Here is a 20,511-nt window from a genome sequence, read left to right on the forward strand (position 1 = left end):
GCATAATAATGTGCCGAGATATGGAGTATAAACAGTGGAATAAAAACCATTGTCAAGCTCAAAGACTTTCTGTCCACTTAACAGCAGTATTTTGTTGTAAACAATACAAGTACACTTGACAAGATCTGGGTGAAGGCTAGAAGGTCTGGATCACAAAGCCCAAATCAACAATACCATTAGTTACACAAACGCAGACACCAACACTACATTCGGGCACATTTGTACACTCCACAAAACCCAGTATCATGCCAACTCATTTAGTGTTTAGCATGTGACTTATAGTCCAACCTGCAAAAAAGGGACCGATAGTCCTTTCCAGCCTTCATGAACATTTTTTTTTTTTTTTTTTAAACAATTTCAGTTTCATTTGACAGAAAAAGAAAAGTAGAAGTGTTTTGGAAATAAAAATTTAAAAAAATAATTGTAGTGCATACAATAGTAAGAAAATGACGCTTACTGCTGGGAAGGACTACAGTACAGTAAAACCCCTCTAAACCAGTCACCCTTGGTACCAATAAAACTTTGGTTTTAAGGGGTATTTGGTTTAGACAGGTTAAGTTCTCTGCTAATTAAAAAAAATTAGACCATTAAAAACATCCGGTTTTGAGATAATTCCAGTTTATAGAGGGTTTGGTTTTGAGAGGTTTCACTGTATATAACAATCACCTATACACAAAGGACACTCCCGAACAGGTCCTTTACATATTAGTTTATGATTATTTTACATGTATATAAAGGGAACATGTCTTACAAAGTCCATGTTTTGTAGATGTGTTTGTCATTTATACACTGATTTCACTGTAACCAAGCATGTATTGATTGTATATCGATGTATATATAGGGTAAACGTTTGGCAGCTATATAATTAGTCTGTTTATGTTATACAGGCTGTAATGTGGTCAACAAATTATTCAGTCAACATAATAAGTCATGATGATATTAGACACTGTTAGGATTTATTAGTCATAGTTCCCTGATTCTAATATTTTATTATTTAAATGTCATGTACACCTTAAAACATTACTGTATATGTATGTTGTATGCCTACTGTAGACTGAATATTATATTTGAAGCACACAAAGATTCACAATTAACATATATGTTTTCTTTGGACAAACATACATGTATGAAGGAAAATGTGTTTTAAACTACATGTTGTTATTAGTAATAAATATTATACAATTATTATATGTATGCAACATCAAACTTGCAAACAAAAAAGATAAATTTAACTGCTATATACTGAATACTTTTTAACATACATAAAACAGAAAAATTACATCAAATCTGTTTTTAATAAAATATAATTTTAATGAATATACTTAAACTTACTTAAACATTTGTTAAACACTGATATTCAGTATGATTACAGAGTAATAATAAAAATATGTTCAAACAGCAAATTACTCACAGTAAGATATAAACATAATCATTAGGTATATCAAACTGGATCGGTGAATCAGGACACAATATTTAATGCAAACCACGATTCTGTTCATATATTGAAAAAAAAAGTAGTTTTTTTTGTTTAACGACACCACTAGAGCACATTGATTTATTAATTATCGGCTATTGGATGTCAAACATATGGTCATTTTGACACAATCATAAAGAGGAAACCTGCTACATTTTTCCATTAGTAGCAAGGGATCTTTTATATGCACCATCTATTAGACAGGATAGCACAAATCATGGCCTTTGATACATTGTATACCAGTTGTGGTGCACTGACTGAAACAAGAAATAGCCCAATGAACCCACCTATGGGGATCGATCCTAGACCGGCCGCTCATCAGGCGTGCGCTGTACCACTGGGCAACATCCTGCCCCCTGTTCACATGTTGATTACACAACATTAAACTCAGGTGAACGACCAATCACTTGTCTGTACGTAGTGAACTGTTGCCATGTAAAATTAAAAACCTGCAACAGTTCTAGACAAGACTTTTGGACACTCAATGTGGAGCACATCAGTAGTTAAATATAAGAATGCCAGCTCATTGAAAAATCAGTTAATTTAAAATACATTTGGAATGTCTAGTACAGAACCACTTGACAAGTGTGTTAGGTATTGGTGTAGTCATAAAAGAGCCATGGCTCTCTACATCATACCTATTTTCCCCCCACAACCTTTTATATATTTTCCTGTCATGCAATAACATGTTTCATAGACGGTGTGGTTGGACCCACCTCCAATATAAAAGCCAGGCCAATGTTGTTAATCCTGTCTTGGACAGAGAAACCGGCCGAGGCCGATACCTCTGCCCAAGATAGGCGTGCGCTACAACAGCTTGCTCTGAATATGCACGTTAATCACTACTCCACTCCACTCCAATGTTAAGATTGGGTTATTTGCTGGTTATGTAAAATAATTTACATAACCGAAGTTTGAAACAATCAGGTTACCTATAGTTCTTCCAACAGGGAACGCCTTTTTCATATTATGAAATTTACTACAAGTAATTTATTTCTGAGCAGACTGATTTCTAAATTACACAAATATAATACTCTTTTTTTTTGTTAATTCCAAAACACTTTTACTTTTCTTCTTACATCAAACCAAACTGAAATTATTTACAAAAAGCATTTATGTATGAGAATGGAACAGACTATAGGTAAAAATCACATGCACAAACTTCCAGTTACCTAAAATGTTAAAACCATAACACCTAAGGTGAGTGTTCTTTATCACCTTTATATAGAGTATACAGAGTATAAGATCTGTATTTTAATCTGAATGCTCAAGCCCAGGAAAACTGGCCTCAGTGGTACTGTGGTTAACCTTCTGACTACTGCAGGCGAGATATCTCACCTGACGTCACGTCAGTTGACATACTGTACACTGTATACAGTGCATTCCCCAATTCATATTTCCCATCGTCTTGCAAACGACACTCACCAGAAAGACTGGTATAAGAGGAAACAGAAGACAACTCAGCTTCCTGTATGTTTAGGTTTTTGTTTTTCAACTAAAAATAGCTTGTAAATTTGAGTTGAAAAAGTTGTTTTCGGCAAGTATTTTCACTTGACAACAATGGCAGCACATCGTGCTCATTTTCAGGGATCGATAGCTGATTGTGACAGCTAATTTGATAATAAATTTTCCAACAACGACCAAATATTGAGATCGATAGCTGATTGTGACAGCTAATTTGATAATAAATTTTCCAACAACGACCAAATATTGGGATATGAATCAGTTTGTGGGGTTTTTTTTAAATTCTGGTCAGAAAACCACTGTTATTCGGGAATTAAATACTGGACAGCTGGCCACAAATGCCCATATGTAAATGCATATTTTATGATTTTTTGCCTAATTTTAGTCAACATTAACTGATCTAAAATATAAAAAATATAAAAACCCGCGAAAATAATACTTACCAATTCAAATATGTACTTTATTCTATGTATTTATAAATTATTTAAGTGAATATATGTGAGTAAAAATTATAAACTTGTACCCACTCATTGTGGTTTTTGTCAAAAATTAATTCAGTTGTCTAAAGGTTAAGCCATTGCACATAAGGCTGGTAGGTACAGGGTTCGCAGCCTGGTACCAGCTCCCACCCAGAGCAAGTTTTAACGACTCAATGGGCAAGTGTAAAACCACTACACCCTCTTCTTTTTCACTAACCACTGTCCTGGATAGACAGCCCAGATAGCTGAGGTGCGTGCCCAGGACAGTGAGCTTGAACCTTAATTGTGTATAATCATGAAAATAAGTTTAACAAAGAAGAGGAGGAAGGCCAGGAAAAACTGAGCAGACTGTTTTCTAAATTACACATAAAAATAACATGGTTTTGGCCAAAATGAAAGTGGACCAACCTGGTGGTCTGTACGAGGATGTCCACCATCCCCCGACTGAGAGCTGAGTCCACCTGGACATCGGCCAGTGATTCATCCTCATCTCTCAACCGGGCGCTCTTTCGGCTGAACCGAGAACTCTTCTTCCTAACCTTGTGTTTCCCTTCAATTATCTGCAAAACGAACACGTGAACAAATTGCAAACCTGGGGCCTAATTCACTAAACTCTCGCAACTTTGCGATTTCGCAGTGCAATGCAAAAAGACTTGCAAAGAGGATGCTTTGTTGTCTAGCAGAGCCTAAGAGACCTTTGTGAATTAGGCCCTGAGCCCTGTTCCATCTAAGATCACCTTAAGTATATAACTAGAGCTGGGTGGTATTGAAATTTCAGGTTCGGTATCGGTATTATTAGGGTGATTTACCTCAATGTTGGTATGGTATTCGGTATTAATACAATACCACTACTGATACGAATACTGAGCGGTATTTTTTACTTTAAATGCATGCCCAAGTTAAGTCTCACCTGCTAATTTCATCAAAATCAAATTAAATTCCATATACTGCTCCCTCATCTATCTTTTCTTCTCAGCTATTTTGTGTTCGTCAAATATATATTGTTAGTGCTTTACTAAATGGTGGGGAAAAAATTTTCTATACCAAAATTTCAGTATTTTGACATTTGGTAAATCGGTATTGACATGATACTGATACCATACGGTATATATGATATACCACCCAGTTCTATGTATAACTACTGTATGTACTTAAGGTGATCTTAGCGCTAAGATCGCTTCATGGAACATATTTTCAAAGCTATCTTAGTGCTACGATATCATAAAATCATCATAGGCTATGGTGAGTGGCATAGTGACATCATAGCTTACGATGACTTTACGATATCGTAGCACTAAATTAGTTTCGAAAATCTGTAGCTAGGCCTATGCAAACTGAAAGAACAATAGTTTTGTTTTGCATATCACTAAGGTAAGTCCAGGGCCCAATTTAACAAAACATTGTAAGCCTAGTTTTACATGTAAACGTAAATCTATGTCTAAACCACAATTCCTATTACTGTTATAGTATAACAAATATAGTTAGAAATAAACATACGTCATTTTATTTTCTTCCATAATGGTGTAATTTGCTGCATGAACTTACAGTGTATTGTGAAATTGGCCCCAGTACTGAATAAGCCAATTTTCATTTGCACTATAAATTTAGGACATCATATAAATGGTCATTTGGTTATTCAAACAGAAAAAGTATTGTAGACATAATTAGTCAAGATTTTACACGATAAACGATTATGGATCATCACATTTCAAGAAACAAACCAATCACAGACCTCGATGTTTAAGGTGAGCCACTCTCGCTCCCCATCACTCCCCTGAACTAGTTCAAGGAGAGTGATTTTTAGCTCCTCTTAGCATGTGAATTTATATGGCATCATGATAGTACATGTAATATCTTAAATGGCTCTCCTTAATCTAAGTTAAGAGAGCAATTAATCTCTCCTTAATCTAAGTTAAGAGAGCAATTAATCTCTCCAATAATTTTTTGTCCCATTTTGGAATTAACATTTTATGACAAAATTTCAAGACATTTTTTTTGTTTTCGCATGCAAATAACCGATATATATGTTTATAATGCTATTCAATTATCCGATATAATTTGTATTGGTTTAATGCTAAATGGTTCTGTGAAACATAATAATATGCAAATAATCAATTTATGCTATAAACATATATGCAATTAAGTGGATTCGACTGTAATATCTTAAATGGCTCTCCATAATCTTAAGTTAAGAGTGCAATTATTCGCTCCCCTCATTTTGTGTCACATCAAGGTCTGCAAACAATTTTCAAGTATAACTGATCATCAGAAATCCACCAGGACTATCTGAGGGGATCTTTTCTATAGTTCCTCAGATGGCTGCTTATCATGTTTATATTAAAATGTAAACAATATACACTTACTTTTTCAGTGCCATCATATCCTGGGGTAACAACTGCATCTAAAGTTCCACCTGCTATCATGGCTTCTTCCATATCTTGACGCTGAAATATATGTCAAGGTTTTCAACACCCATCTTGCTGGACTACAATATTGGGCATAATTCTCCAAACAATAAACACCATTAAATCACACCTACCCCTATCCGCAAAATTCTCAACTTTCTGGAGGGATTGTTGACTGATCTGATATATGGATGGACAGATAGATGAAAGGACTGATGGATGAATGAATGTACCAATCCATGCATGAATGGATGCTTGTATGTTTGTATGGATTTGTGGATGAATGAATAGATGTGTGGATGAATGGATGAATAGATAGATGCATGGATAGATGTGTGGATAAATTGTTCGATGGATGGATGCATGGATATGTGTATGGATGGCTGTATGGATAAATTAATGGATGCATGGATGGATGCATAGATGGATGTGTGGATGGATGTGTGGGTTTTGGGTGGGTGGATGGATGGATGGATGGGTTAATGGCTGGCTGGCTGGATAGATGGATGGATGGGTTAATGCACAGATGGATGGATGTATGAATTAATAGATGCATGGATGGATGAATGGGATAAAGCATGGATGGATGGGTTAATGCACTGATGGATGCATACATACATGCATGAATGGATGTGTGGGTGAATGGGTTAATGCATGAATGGATGGATTAATGCATGGCAGGATGGATGGATGGATGGATGGATGGATACATGGATGGATGGATGGATGGATGGAAATAATGCATGGATGGGTGGATGATTGGATGGATGTGGATGGTTGGATGCATGGATAGATGTGTAGCTGGATGGATGGGTTAATGCATGGATGGATGGATGAATGGATGGATATATGGATGGATGGATATGTGGATGGATGGATATGTGGATGTGTGGATGTATGGATGGGTTAATGCATGGATGGATGGATGGATGGATGTGTGGATGGATGAGTGGATAGATGGATGGATGTGTGGATAGATGGATGTGTGGATGGATGGATGCATGGATGTGTGGATGGATGGATGCATGGATGTGTGGATAGATGGATGGATGGATGGATGAATAGATAGATGCATGGATAGATGTGTGGATAAATTGTTCGATGGATGGATGCATGGATATGTGTATGGATGGCTGTATGGATAAATTAATGGATGCATGGATGGATGCATAGATGGATGTGTGGATGGATGTGTGGGTTTTGGGTGGGTGGATGGATGGATGGATGGGTTAATGGCTGGCTGGCTGGATGGATGGCTGGATGGGTTAATGCACGGATGGATGGATGTATGAATTAATAGATGCATGGATGGATGGATGGGTTAAAGCATGGATGGATGGGTTAATGCACTGATGGATGCATACATACATGCATGAATTAATAGATGCATGGATGGATGTGTGGGTGAATGGGTTAATGCATGAATGGGTGGGTTAATGCATGGCAGGATGGATGGATGGATGGATGGATGGATGGATGGATGGATTAATGCATGGATGTGGATGGTTGGATGCATGGATAGATGTGTAGATGGATGGATGGGTTAATGCATGGATGGATGGATGAATGGATGGATGGATGAATGGATGGATATGTGGATGGATGGATATGTGGATGGATGGATATGTGGATGTGTGGATGTATGGATGGGTTAATGCATGGATGGATGGATGGATGTGTGGATGGATGAGAGGATAGATGGATGGATGTGTGCATAGATGGATGTATGGATGTGTGGATGGATGGATGGATGACTGGATGGATGGATGGATGGATGGATGCATGGATGGATGTGTGGATGTATGGATGGGTTAATGCATGGATGAATGGATGGATGTGTGGATGGATGGTTGGGTTAATGCATGGATGGATGAATGTGTTGATGGAAGATGGATGTTTGGATGTGTGGATGTATGGATGAGTTAATGCATTGATGGATGGATGGGTGGATGGGTGCAGGGATGGATGGAGGTAATGAAACCATTAGTTATAGGATTAACTCAGTGGAAGAATGACCCTACAAATTAAATGTGGCTGTTTAACATGTAACACATTCATATTCTGTCATTTCAATTAACTGTATAAAATGCATGTTTATTTATTTTATTTTTTAAATAATAATAATAAATAAATAAATCTCCTGTTGACTGCTAATGCCCAACGTGTAACTACTATACTGACTGTATTTGTAATCGTGCTTAATCATTTCAATGAATATACCTTTTTCTTTTCCCAGTCTTTGAGGCACAGTTTTACACACAGTGCGGCGAAAAGTATTCCAAGAATCAGACCCAGAAAAAAGGCTCCTGCGATCCAGTTGGGATCCGGGGTAAAGCTAGACTGATAAACATCAATCGTTACCGGCAAACAGACATCATTCATGCTATACGAACACGACGCCATTCTGAATGAATGTTATCGTGTTTAGTATCAAGACAAATATAGGGTGATATATTTCGTATGTCTCCGTATCGTTTGATTAAAAGTATTCAAACTTATCAATGACTAGTTATTCATTTTTATATTAAAAATAAAAATCCACATATTTTTTTTAGCGTCTAAATTGGCTAAAAACACAACGACTTTCTAACACTTTCTGTAAAACTCGTGCGAGCCGCCATTTTCGTTGTTGTGGTAAATAACCACCCGTTGCTCAGTAGTAACCGTTTTCAGATACCCAACTGATCTGCTAATTGGTGAATACAGATTGGGGTGGCTGGAAACTGACCGGATTCATATTTGTCACACTACTTTTCGATAGCGGTAAATATGTCATGCAGTTACCTGTAAGGTAGGAAATGTTGTTTTTTTATTTAATAGACTCTTAATTATCCGTCGCGATTTTTTAAATGGATCGACTTTATATAAGGTCTTATAGCAATACCCGATAGTCACTAAATGTGCTGTGTTTTTATTTCTACCCGTAATAATGACTGACCACTCGAAATACACACAGTCTTTCACTGACCACTGACTTTTACTGTATCATTTGCCAATGTTGAAACACCGTGTTACTTAAAATTAATTTTATTATTTTATCACTGGAACTATGTACAAGTGTCAAATGAATTGTATTGTAACACAAATGTTATACAAATGTTAAACCATTTAATATTACATAGTTTACTAAACTGTTAAACATTTTACTTCTTTGAAAGGAAAGAATGTATTATAACTATATTGATCAGAGGAAAACTCACTGCAGTCAAATATATGGAGAGGGGTTAGAGGCTTGAAACACATCTTTTTTTTCTCAATATATTGTTTTTGTTTTGGGGGGGGGGGGGGGAAGCATGACAAGACCCCCTCTGGAAATTTTGCTTGCTACAATCTGTAAAGCTTCCAGCACAGGTTGTTTTGTTACTGAATGGGTGCAATGTCACAAAAACCAATATAATAGCAGCTAGATGGCCTAATCATGCATGGACTAAATGTTTGCAGGGATTCTAGAATTCTTTTAAAATTCACTAGCCAAGAGATCAGTGATTTAAAAAGATTACTAGCCACGATTAAAAATTCTTTAATACTTTACTTTAAGTTGATACAATTTTACTAAATAATAGTAATAACCAGATATGTCAGGGGTGTGTGCAGGAAATTTTGCAAGGGGGGGTGGGTGGGTGGTCGAGGTGTCTGTCTAGGGCTATTCTGAGGTGTTTTATGCTGGCTAGCCGAGCTGCTTTCTGACCACATTTTTTTGGAAAGAAATTACATTAAAAATTGGGATATGATTTTTTTTTTCGCCTTGAGCAGGGGGGGGGGGGTTGACCCCCAACCCCCTTCCCCTGCACACGCACCTGTATGTCACCTAAAGAGGGAGATAGAGCTTAAAACACTAACATTTGGGGATTAGGGTAGGGGCAGGATATTCATATTTACAAAATAGACTTAACTGCAACATCTGACCAAAACAAATCACTAGCCGTTGGACATGGCAATAGTATTTATTTACTAGCCCAATACTGAATATCACTAGCCATGGGAGTGGGGCTACCATAATCTAGAAGCCCTGATGTTCGCTTAATTCAATGTAGACCTTTGGTGTTTAATAGCTAATTTTGTTACTTATTGAAGACTTTCATTGGTACATCAAATATATAATATCAATACATGTACCTTTATATCAGGGGTGTCAGAAGCGGTACGGCCGGTATACCATGGCTGTACCATTTTGTGGACCAGAAATGTTTTTTCTCTCTTCCTATGGTGCTGGCATAGTATAGATCTCATCATATACTAACAGTTTCTGGCATGAGTCCTTTTGTAGATGGTTTTTCTGACATGAGTCTCAAGAAAATCAATCTTTTGAGCGAGCTTTAGCGAGCTCCGTGGATTGATTTTCTTGAGATGAGTGTCAGAAAAACCATCTACAAAAGGATGAGTGCCAGAAATATTTTCTAGCACAACCTGTCTCATAAATTTAATTATTAATTTAGTCTAACTATACTGTAAATCTCTTCATTTTATTTTTGTAACGTGACGTCACCTCTAAGCTGACACCCATGTTATGTCACGAGTGTGAAAGCATACAGTGGTGTCGAGAAGACCTACTCATATTATGTGACGTCATATACTACTTTGTTTAAAAAATGATGTAATCAACCGGTAGCAACTGCCGTGTACATCCTAATATTAACCAATGAAAAGGGCGGATTAGCGTCTACACACATGTGGTAGACGGTTTTTCTACCACCCCTGTCTAGCACCTTTCTACGACGTCATTGTGCTAGAAATTGCTTTTATGACTATACCAACTTTTAATTGCTTCCGATGTTCCTGTATACATGTGTTATAGTCATTTTAAGGAATCAACTTGTATTTTAAAACACTTTGATCCAATATTTTGGAACAGTTGTAATTAAGGATGTGGAGTTTAGCACACACATAACTGCTGAAATAAAAATTGAAAGTGTTTAGAAAATAATGAGACATTTAGCCCAATAACAAGGTTTAAATGCACACAAGATGCACTTATATGTACTATTTTGCTGAATAACACAAGGTGCTTAACTCGTAGTATAAGACATCATCTGTGGACTCAATATGTAAAACAGGTTATGGAATGGATGTTAGAAACTGATTTTTGTGTATTTTAACGAAATTGAAGTTTTGTTTGTAATTATCAGAGGTACGTGAGTTTTTAAAAATATGAAAATGTAATCCATGCTATTAGAAACACCAGGATGACCAGATTCACTTCAGATGTATGGAAATGGATAATCTTAACATTAAAATCTAAGTAACGTCTTATTTGGCTTATCAAAAATGGCTCTAATAGTGAAAAATACATTTCAACTTATTTTCGTGCTTATATCCAATTAATATTCAAGCATGAAATACAGAGTAGTGTTTAAGAAACTGAGGTCTGTCACTTTAAATGGCTCCACATAATTTAATTTAGGGGAACAACAATTAAGCATTCCACTTAAATTGTTCACACACAGATCAGGTACATACTTGTGAAACTAGCATTGGTGGATTTAAAGCAATTCAGTTTGAACAAAATTATGCATATAAATTATTACAGAAAGAACCACCTACTACAAATGAACTAAATAGACTGAGTATGTTGCTTTTGAATAGCTAACTCAGTCTGTTTAGTTAAGTTGTCATGTGTTGTTCTCAATAAACACATAGCTGGTTACTCACAAGAATTTGGAATCCTTCTTGTAGTTGTAGGTGGTAGGTTGGGTTTTTGTTTTTGTTTTTAGGGTGGGTTTTCTTTTGGGGGATGGGGGGTGTGTAAAGTTGTTTTTGAAGCACAAGTTACAAAAATTCATGTAACATGTTTGTGCAAGATCACTTGTTAAATTAGTCATAACAAATGTATCAAACAACCTAAGTTATATTTTTGATGTTTGTGTTTTTCAATAACTGGACTAGGATTAATAAATTTTGTTGCCAAATGGAACAGAAAAACATTGAAATTATAATGTACATCCCTTGTACCTCTGTCGTGTTAAATGTATATTCCACAGTAGCAGCTGAATGTATTTAATGCATTCCTAAGAATTGACCGGCCTCGGTGGCATCGTGGCAGGCCATCGGTCTACAGGCTGGTAGGTACTGGGTTCGGATCCCAGTCAAGGCATGGGATTTTTAATCCAGATACTGACTCCAAACCCTGAGTGAGTGCTCTGCAAGGCTCAGTGGGTTGGTGTAAACCATTTGCACCGACCAGTGATCCATAACTGGTTCAACAAAGGCCATGGTTTGTGCTATCCTGCCTCTGGGAAGCGCAAATGAAAGATCCCTTGCTGTTAATCGGAAGAGTAGCCCATGTAGTGGCGACAGCGGGTTTCCTCTCAAAATCTGTGTGGTCCTTATCCATATGTCTGACGCCATATAACCGTAAAAAAAAATGTGTTGAGTGCGTCGTTAAATAAAACATTTCTTTCTTTCCTAAGATTTTTTTTTTTTTAGGCTGTATAATAGTGATGGCATAATTCACACTTGTAAACATTGTAATTGGATATTTTATCTTATTGTTGAGGATTTACTGGCCAAAACATTCAGATTTCGGCTGAGTGGATTTTATAGTTTAGTGACTATGTCTTTTGATTTTAATCAAATTTTCAAGGAAATGCTCTACATATGTGAAATTGGTTAAACAGAAATTATGGGGTGGGACGTAGGCCAGTGGTAAAGCTCTCGCCTGATGCGCGATTAGCAGGGTTGAAAATTAGCATTTATTGGCTAAGGGCGACTAAGAATTTTACAAAGGTAATCCGTTGGGCGACCATAAATTTTAGTGTCTGGCAAGTATGGTACTAGGTAAAAAAGAAACACACTAATACTGAATGTGACAAAACAACCCCCGTTTATGTTGGCGCGAAATACAGATATGGCAACAGAATAATTAGAACATGTTCTAATATTTTGACAGCGCCAACATAATGAATAAAGATAAAATTCATATCAAAACATTAATTTATTAAGTTTTAAACACATACCGTCTCAAATAACATTTTACTGGGGGTAAAAGTGCAGTGTAAATTAAAACAAATATCCTTTACAAATTACCATCAAACTGCAAAGGTTAACTCTTTTGTCGTGTGTGTGATACAAGTTTTAAAGCAATTGATGGAACATCCAAGGTAATCTGAATGACACAACCATAATACATGGTCAGGGCCATATCTCTGCATAAAGCAGAGTCGAATGGGTATTTGGCAAAACAGTGAATGATTCCATGGATCTCTATCTAGAACAGCCACTCCCGAGGAAATCATTTGCTGGGAATTTCACCCCTCTTGTATCACCACAAAGTTTATTCCATCCCTCTTGCCACAAAGAGGACTGCCACTCGCAGACTAGTTTATTAAAGCACGCGCAGTTTTACATTTAGTCTGTTTCTACTGCATTATTTTTTTCCCCGTAATGAAAATGAGATTTAATATGTTTAATTTAATGGTACTTTGAAAAGAAACATGTTTATATATATATTGGATTTCTTTTTCTTTTTCTTTTTTTGTTTGTTTTGTTTTGAGTTGATATGGGTTTAAAACTTAACATGTTTTTATATCAATTTTTACTTTATTCATTATGATGTTAAACGTCAATTCATCGGGTTTTTGTAACATAAATGGTTATTATTCAACAAAAAAACATAATAATTTTCATTTTACCTGTGCAGTTAAATTACAATGTGATAATTGGAAGGCTAGTTGAATTTGAGAAGGGTCAGTAAGATTTTTCTTCCACTGGCCCTGCTGGCAACCTTGGTTTTCATGTTAATTTTCAACCCTGGATCAGTTTAGGAGCAATCCCCATCAGTGGACCCATTGAGCTATTTCTCACTCCAGCCAGTGCACTACGACTGGTATATCAATGGCTGTGGTATGTGCTATCCTGTCTGTGGTATAGTGCCACAGGGTTAGCTCTTTGTGATCAGAAAATGTTGCCAAGTCATCATTTTAAACTTCAAAAATTGCAAAACCCCAGTTATTTTCTAATAAAATAATATTTATTACATGAAATTTATTTGCTAAATTAAAATAAAATTTGTCAATTGTTTTTAAAATTGGCACATTTGGTGAGTGTATATGCACTGTGCATATAAATTATCCCTTGCTGCTAATGAAAAAATGTAGCGGGTGTCCTCTCTATGATTATGTCAGAATTACCAAATGTTTAACATCCAATAGCTGATGATTAATAAATCAATGTGCTCTAGTGGTGTCATTAAACAAAATAACCTTTAACTCAAATGATTTCTAGTGTAAGCCCTATTATCAATAGAACTTGACATAAATTGTTTCAATGAATAATTACTTGACTTTGAAAGGTTTTTACTTTGTTTCAGAAATGTATGCAGCTCCCAGCATCAGATTATAGCAAGTTAGGTTTAACCTGACCGAAGTAAATACAGCTCTGTGATGCAGAACAAAGATGTCTTGTGCTATGTCTGGAGTTATCTCCTCCTTATGGTAGTGCTCTTTCCTGGGGCTGATGGTCAAGTCATATTGGAGGACTTGTGTAGCTATGACAATCAGACAGTTCCGACAAGTGGAGGTTTTCCTTTACAAGGGCAGGTAAGTAGTGGCATACTGACAAATGGGGGAGACAAACAGGGGAGGGGGGTGTCATAGTATACTGAGATTTTCTGTACACGGTGAGGAGCGGGATGTAGCCCAGTGGTAAAGCACGCCGTTGGTCTGGGATCGATCCTCGTCGGTGGGCCCATTGGGCTATTTCTCATTCTAGCCAGTGCACCACCACTGGCATATCAAAGACCGTGGTATGTACTACCCTGTCTGTGGGATGGTGCATATAAAAGAACCCTTGCTGCGAATCGAAAAGAGTAGCTCATGAAGTGGCGACAGCGAGTTTCCTCTCTCAGTATCTGTGTGGTCCTTAAACATATGTCTGATGCTATATAACTGTATATAAAATGTGTTGAGTGTGTCGTTAAATAAAACATGTCTTTCTCTCTGTACATGTTCTGCCGTATGTCACAGATCTAGCTCTGGGTAATCAGAAAATTTCACCAAATTATCTGGAGAAAAAAAACCGAAAGCAAAACCTATAGCTATTTTCCAACGAAATATCCATCATTACAGACATGTTTTTCACCAAATTCAGATAAAAATCAGCAACTATTATTAAAAATTTGCAATTGGTGAATTTGGCGAGTGGTAGAGCTAACACTGTCATTTATATGCAAGAATGTGAGACAATCATTTTGTGTGTAAGTTGCTTGCACAAAGCTATTTTTAACACATCATTTACATGGACATAAAGGGTAATACGAAAAGAAAATGGGTTACCTCAGAGGCCTGACTAAAATTACATCTGAAATGATTTATGTTCATAATGTATTGTCACTTACAATGGCAGCTCCCCAAACTTTCCTCCGAGTTTAAGGGAACAGAGTATCTAAACTAACAGCCAGCTTAAAATACTTATTCAGCCATTAAAGGGACATACCCTAGTTTTTAAACACTAAAGCATATTTTTTACTGAAATCATACTTTACTTAGATTTTATTGTTTAGATTATCCATTTCCGTACATTCAAAGTGTTTTTGGTCATCCTGGTGTTTTTAATATCACAAAATGCATTTGTCATATTTTTAAAAACGCACGTGTGTCTGAGAAGTAACAGTTATGGAGTCGAGTTATAGTCTATTTTTAGAGGGTATTTCACCATTTCAAAGTCACAGACTCATGTTTCACTCAGTTGTAACTTTTTCCAAAGGTGTTACAGTTTTGTTGATTAACTAAACTCAGTGTTAATTTTCACCGGTTGAAACTAGGGTATGTCCCTTTAACAAATTTTCAGAGATGAGATATTCAAAAAAGAAAAAAGTTTGTTTTATTTAACGACGTCACTAGAGCACATTGATTTTTTATCTTATCATCGGCTATTGGACGTCAAACATATGGTTATTCTGACACTATTTTCAGAGGAAACCCGCTGTTGCCACATAGGCTACTCTTTTTACGACAGGCAGCAAGGGATCTTTTATTTGCGCTTCCCACAGGCAGGATAGCACAAACCATGGCCTTTGTTGAACCAGTTATGGATCACTGGTCGGTGCAAGTGGTTTACACCTACCCATTGAGCCTTGCGGAGCACTCACTCAGGGTTTGGAGTCGGTATCTGGATTAAAAATCCCATGCCTCGACTGGGATCCGAACTCAGTACCTACCAGCCTGTAGACCGATGGCCTGCCACGACACCACCGAGGCCGGTTGAGATATTCATGACAGTATTATGAAAGGTACACTTCAGTTGCCAAACAAGGGCCCTTCCTCGTGTTCAGGAGCATGGACAATTGTAGTCATTCGCAAGTCAAATAGTTAGTGAGCGCTTGAATTCCTGAACACGCCACATATCACATTAGGGAGGTGTCATATCTATTATTATATGCACACTGGTTTTGAGGTGATGGGTATACTGTAGGTGCCTCCAGAGAGGTGATGAGATCGTTGAGGTAATATTGTTTTTAACATTATCACGTTTCTGTTTTCAGGTGATGTACCAGGTATCCCAGTCTGCCATCACATCATCTGGCCCCCCTCCCGTCCTGGGATCCCCCGACACTGTGGAGGGCAACGGTGTGCGTATTCGCATTACAGGTGTCAGCAATGACTCCGCCATCGTCGTTCCTGATGTCATCATCACCAAAACACTCCAGGTGAGGCAACATGGCAGCAGCAGCAGCATTTGACTAAAAGTTAAACATGGGTTGAAATATTGCCATCCCAACCAGGTTTTTATTCATCAACATCTAGTGTTTCTACCAGAATGGCACTATGGAATGGAATGCAACCACGGTCAACAGGGGGTGTGGGGGGGCCTCTCTCAGAAAGAAAATGGGTTAAGTTTAGGGCTAGGGTTAAGAAAATCATACATTAATAATAAGAGTAATTAATTTTGTTAACTTTTAAAAACAAAATTGCCAAAAAATCTGGGTATGGCGCCATACCCATTTTACCCTCTGGCAGAAACACTGACATCAGTACTGGCTGGGAGATGTTTTTGCCTGCCCTCCCACTTGACCAGCAATTAATTTGTCTTTATGCCTTATGAGCATATTTGGTCCAGCAGGTTTTGATTCGGTCCAATTGACCGGTACAAATTTGAGTAAATTTCGACTCCTGTTAAAGTTTGTTTTGTTTAACTACACCACTAGAATACATTTATTCATTTATCACACATAATTGGCTGTTGGATGTCAAACATTTGGTAATTTCTGACACATAGTCTCAGAGGAAACCTGCTATATCTTTCTGTTGTCAGCAAGTGATCTTTTATATGCAGTTTCCCACTGACAGGATAACACATACCATGGTCTTTGATATACCAGTTGTGTGGCAGTGGTTGGAACAGTAAAAAGTCCAATCTGGGCCCGTGCTTATAAAACCTTTAGAGTCCAGACTCAATCTCTAATGACATCACACGCATACAATTTGTATGGCGTTGTCATGACATTAGTGTCTCAGACTCTACTAGAGTCTCGAGTCTGGACTCTAAAAACTTTATAAGCACCAGGCCTGGCAGAGAATGGGTCCACCGAGGTGGTTCGATCCTATGATGCAAGCACCTCAGGCAAGCACTTGGGGAGGGGTCTTTCTTTAAGTTTATTGCATGTTGTTTCACATAATTTATCAGTGTTGAGGGGTGAGATGTAACACTGCGGTAGAGTGCTTGCCTAATTTACCAGTCATTGGGTACTGGTTGGAATGGGGAAAACCCTGAAACCATTGAAAACATGCCCACAATTTACTTAAAGGCCAGAGGCCAGTTGTTCAAACATTAGTTATCTTAACCAGTGGTTAACAGAATTATATAAAAGCAAGGACTGAATCAATACAAATTATAATTGAAGACATAATGTGGAAACTTGATTTAGAACAATCATAATCATATCTAAAGTTTATTTTGCATTTGTGCAATAATAATTAAAAGGAAAATATTAGACTTATCCAGAGTTAGTTTACTGTGCTTTGAACAACTGGACCCTAAGTCACTCTTCACACCCTTGTTTTGGCTTTGTACACAATAAATATAACAAATCTTGTACTAGAAATCCATATTTCATAAAAGGTACACTTTTTTAATCACAAGATTTTCTTCACACACACTCAGGTGCATTAATAATGTTCAAACAAAAATATTTGAATAGCAATTATGTAATGAAATGTTTCCAGCATTCTTAAAATGGAAACGTCATGTACTTAGTTTATTGTAAGGAGATGCAAAGTGACATGATTGGAATACTGACGTCATTCAGAATCAAAATCAGCTATATTATTACAGTGCTAAGCTAAATTAAAATAAAAGCTGGTCTACTAACCGTGACCCCTTTCAAAATTCAATAACAAGCAGACAACGCTGTTTACGGGTCGATATGTTTATATTTTTCATAATTCTGGATACAGTATTAAGTTTAAATTTTAAAAGATGAAAAAAATATATAAAACTTTTGTCAAATATATGATATGTTTTATTTACTGTGTACGAAACCAAAACAAGGGTGCGAAAAGTGTCTGCGTCAACCGTAGTCTTTGTCCTATCAATTCAGAAATATCTCAGAGTGCAGATAAAAAAATTAATGTTGTTGTCTGTTCTTCTTATTCTTCTCATATTTTCATTACATGTATATTTGATTTCACTACAATAACATAATTATGTGTTTTTTTTGTTTTTTTTAATTCTGCAGATGGTTGATGCTACACGTAGTCCGCCTTTAGTGTTCTTTAGAACCGAGCTGTTGCATTCTGAGAACTCGACGGAAAGCTCCATTTCTGATGTTCTTATGGATGAAACCATGACGACGGGGATGTTGATTATTCTTGGCACAGGCTTCGTTCCGGGAATCTTTGCCCCAAACCTCACAAACAACGGGAGAGTCTCTTTATCGTGGTACCATACATCTGTAGCTTGTGAGTGTTCAAAACACCTCTATGTTTTGCTGTTTTATTTTTAAACTTTGGTTTACAATTTAGGCAGGATCAATTAGAATTTATGGAATTCATCTTTGTATGCAATATTTATCACAATGTGTGTATGGTAGTCAATTGGACCTGAGCGCCAAACAATCCTTGCAAAGTGTGGCATCGGGTAAGCTAATACAAAGGTGATCCACACTGCAGGAAAGGAAATGGTTTATTTATGGTTTATGCGCTCAACACATTTTATTTACAGTTATATGGCGTCATACATATGGTTACGGACCACACAGATACTGAGGGAGGAAACCTGCTGTCGCCACTTCATGGGCTACTTTTTTTGTTTAGCAGCAAGGGATCTTTTATATGCACTGTCCCATAGACAGGATAGCACATACCATGACCTTTGATTTCCAGCTCTTTATCACTGGACTACGTCCTGCTCCTTCGACGTTGCAGATCAAAAAAGGAAAAGCAATTATAAAAATCAGAAACTGTTAAAAAGGCTTTGGATAGTATTTGATAGATTCTTGATATATAGGCCTATCCTAGTTAGCATTCTGCCAGTGGGCAGTGGTAGAACATCAGTGGCTTAAACGTTGGCCCATCATCATTTTGCCACTGGACAGACCACAATGGCATACTGGAAAACGTATCACTGGTAGCTAGGTCTCACTGGTGTTGGCTATAGTTGCCAGTCTGTCACTTAGTGGCCAATGTTGATGCAACTGTTCCAATGAAAATCAGTTAATGTTGAATGAAGATAATGAGCTATCTGGGTATATGCACCAATGTGACATATAATTTCAAAAGCATCTTTATTATTGTTTTGTTAAGTCCTATTGTTTTGAAAATATTTTAGTTTTTGAGGGTTAGCCTTGAAAAAAGTTAGCATTTCTCTCTCCCCATCAGTGTATCTGCAACTGAAACATTTTATATTGAATATATATTTTCTTCGTTCTCCTTATTCATTTGAAGCTGTCTTGAATAAATATTAATTAGATTTTTATTAGACACATCTCAATCAAACCTTTTTCTGACAGACCGTATAATGATTTATGAAAACCAAACAAAAATCCTCTACAAAATATGGAAAACATATCATATAAGGATGAATAACTTCAGGGTTTTCTGGAAGTCCAGATTTCAATGCTAATCAAGATGGGGTTTTTTATTCTTTTATTTATTAACTTTTTGTTGAAAACATTATAATATAGCCAACTACTTTTCCTGAACCTGCAGAGTTTTTCCCAGTTGTTTTGCATCATTTTGATTTGTGATAATTTATTTGTGTTATTTCAGCAAACGACAGTCGTGTGATAGAGTATCAGGCGGAACCGGACGGTTCGAACGGTGGTAACCTTGCAGCAGGGCAGTCCTGGTACTGGTCTTCCATATCATTCAGAGATGTAAGTACATCACTCTTAATTGCTGTGATAGAGAACCGGACAGAACCGGATGGTTTGAACTGTGTTAGCCTTGCAGCAGGGTAGTCCTGGTACTGGTCTTCCATATCATTCAGAGATGTAAGTACATCACTCTTAATTGCTGTGATAGAGAACCGGACAGAACCGGATGGTTTGAACTGTGTTAACCTTGCAGCAGGGTAGTCCTGGTACTGGTCTTCCATATCATTCAGAGATGTAAGTACATCACTCTTAATTGCTGTGATAGAGAACCGGACAGAACCGGATGGTTTGAACGGTGGTAACCTTGCAGCAGGGTAGTCCTGGTACTGGTCTTCCATATCATTCAGAGATGTAAGTACATCACTCTTAATTGCTGTGATA

At 37.0% G+C, this 20,511-nt stretch overlaps 2 protein-coding genes across 2 annotated transcripts in view; one reads left to right on the top strand and one right to left on the bottom strand.

Annotated features, from left to right (window-relative positions):
• The window catches only part of LOC121383558 (trichohyalin-like), a 58,601-nt gene extending 50,397 nt beyond the window's left edge, over positions 1-8,204 (bottom strand). The window contains exons 1-3 of the mRNA XM_041513645.1: positions 8,043-8,204; positions 5,781-5,861; positions 3,826-3,977 (exon numbers count right to left, since the gene is read on the bottom strand). Coding sequence (XP_041369579.1) covers positions 3,826-3,977; positions 5,781-5,861; positions 8,043-8,204 — 395 coding nt within the window. The remainder of the gene's footprint in view (positions 1-3,825; positions 3,978-5,780; positions 5,862-8,042) is intronic.
• A 6,044-nt stretch (positions 8,205-14,248) lies between these two features.
• On the top strand, positions 14,249-20,214 carry LOC121383559. Its single transcript, XM_041513646.1, has 4 exons — positions 14,249-14,356; positions 16,300-16,464; positions 18,493-18,715; positions 20,024-20,214. Exons 1-4 carry the CDS (start codon positions 14,249-14,251, stop codon positions 20,212-20,214), a joined length of 687 nt encoding a protein of 228 aa, XP_041369580.1.
• Positions 20,215-20,511: the final 297 nt, after the last annotated feature.

The sequence above is a fragment of the Gigantopelta aegis genome, chromosome 10, assembly GCF_016097555.1.
Source record: "Gigantopelta aegis isolate Gae_Host chromosome 10, Gae_host_genome, whole genome shotgun sequence".
Lineage (NCBI taxonomy): Eukaryota > Metazoa > Mollusca > Gastropoda > Neomphalida > Peltospiridae > Gigantopelta > Gigantopelta aegis.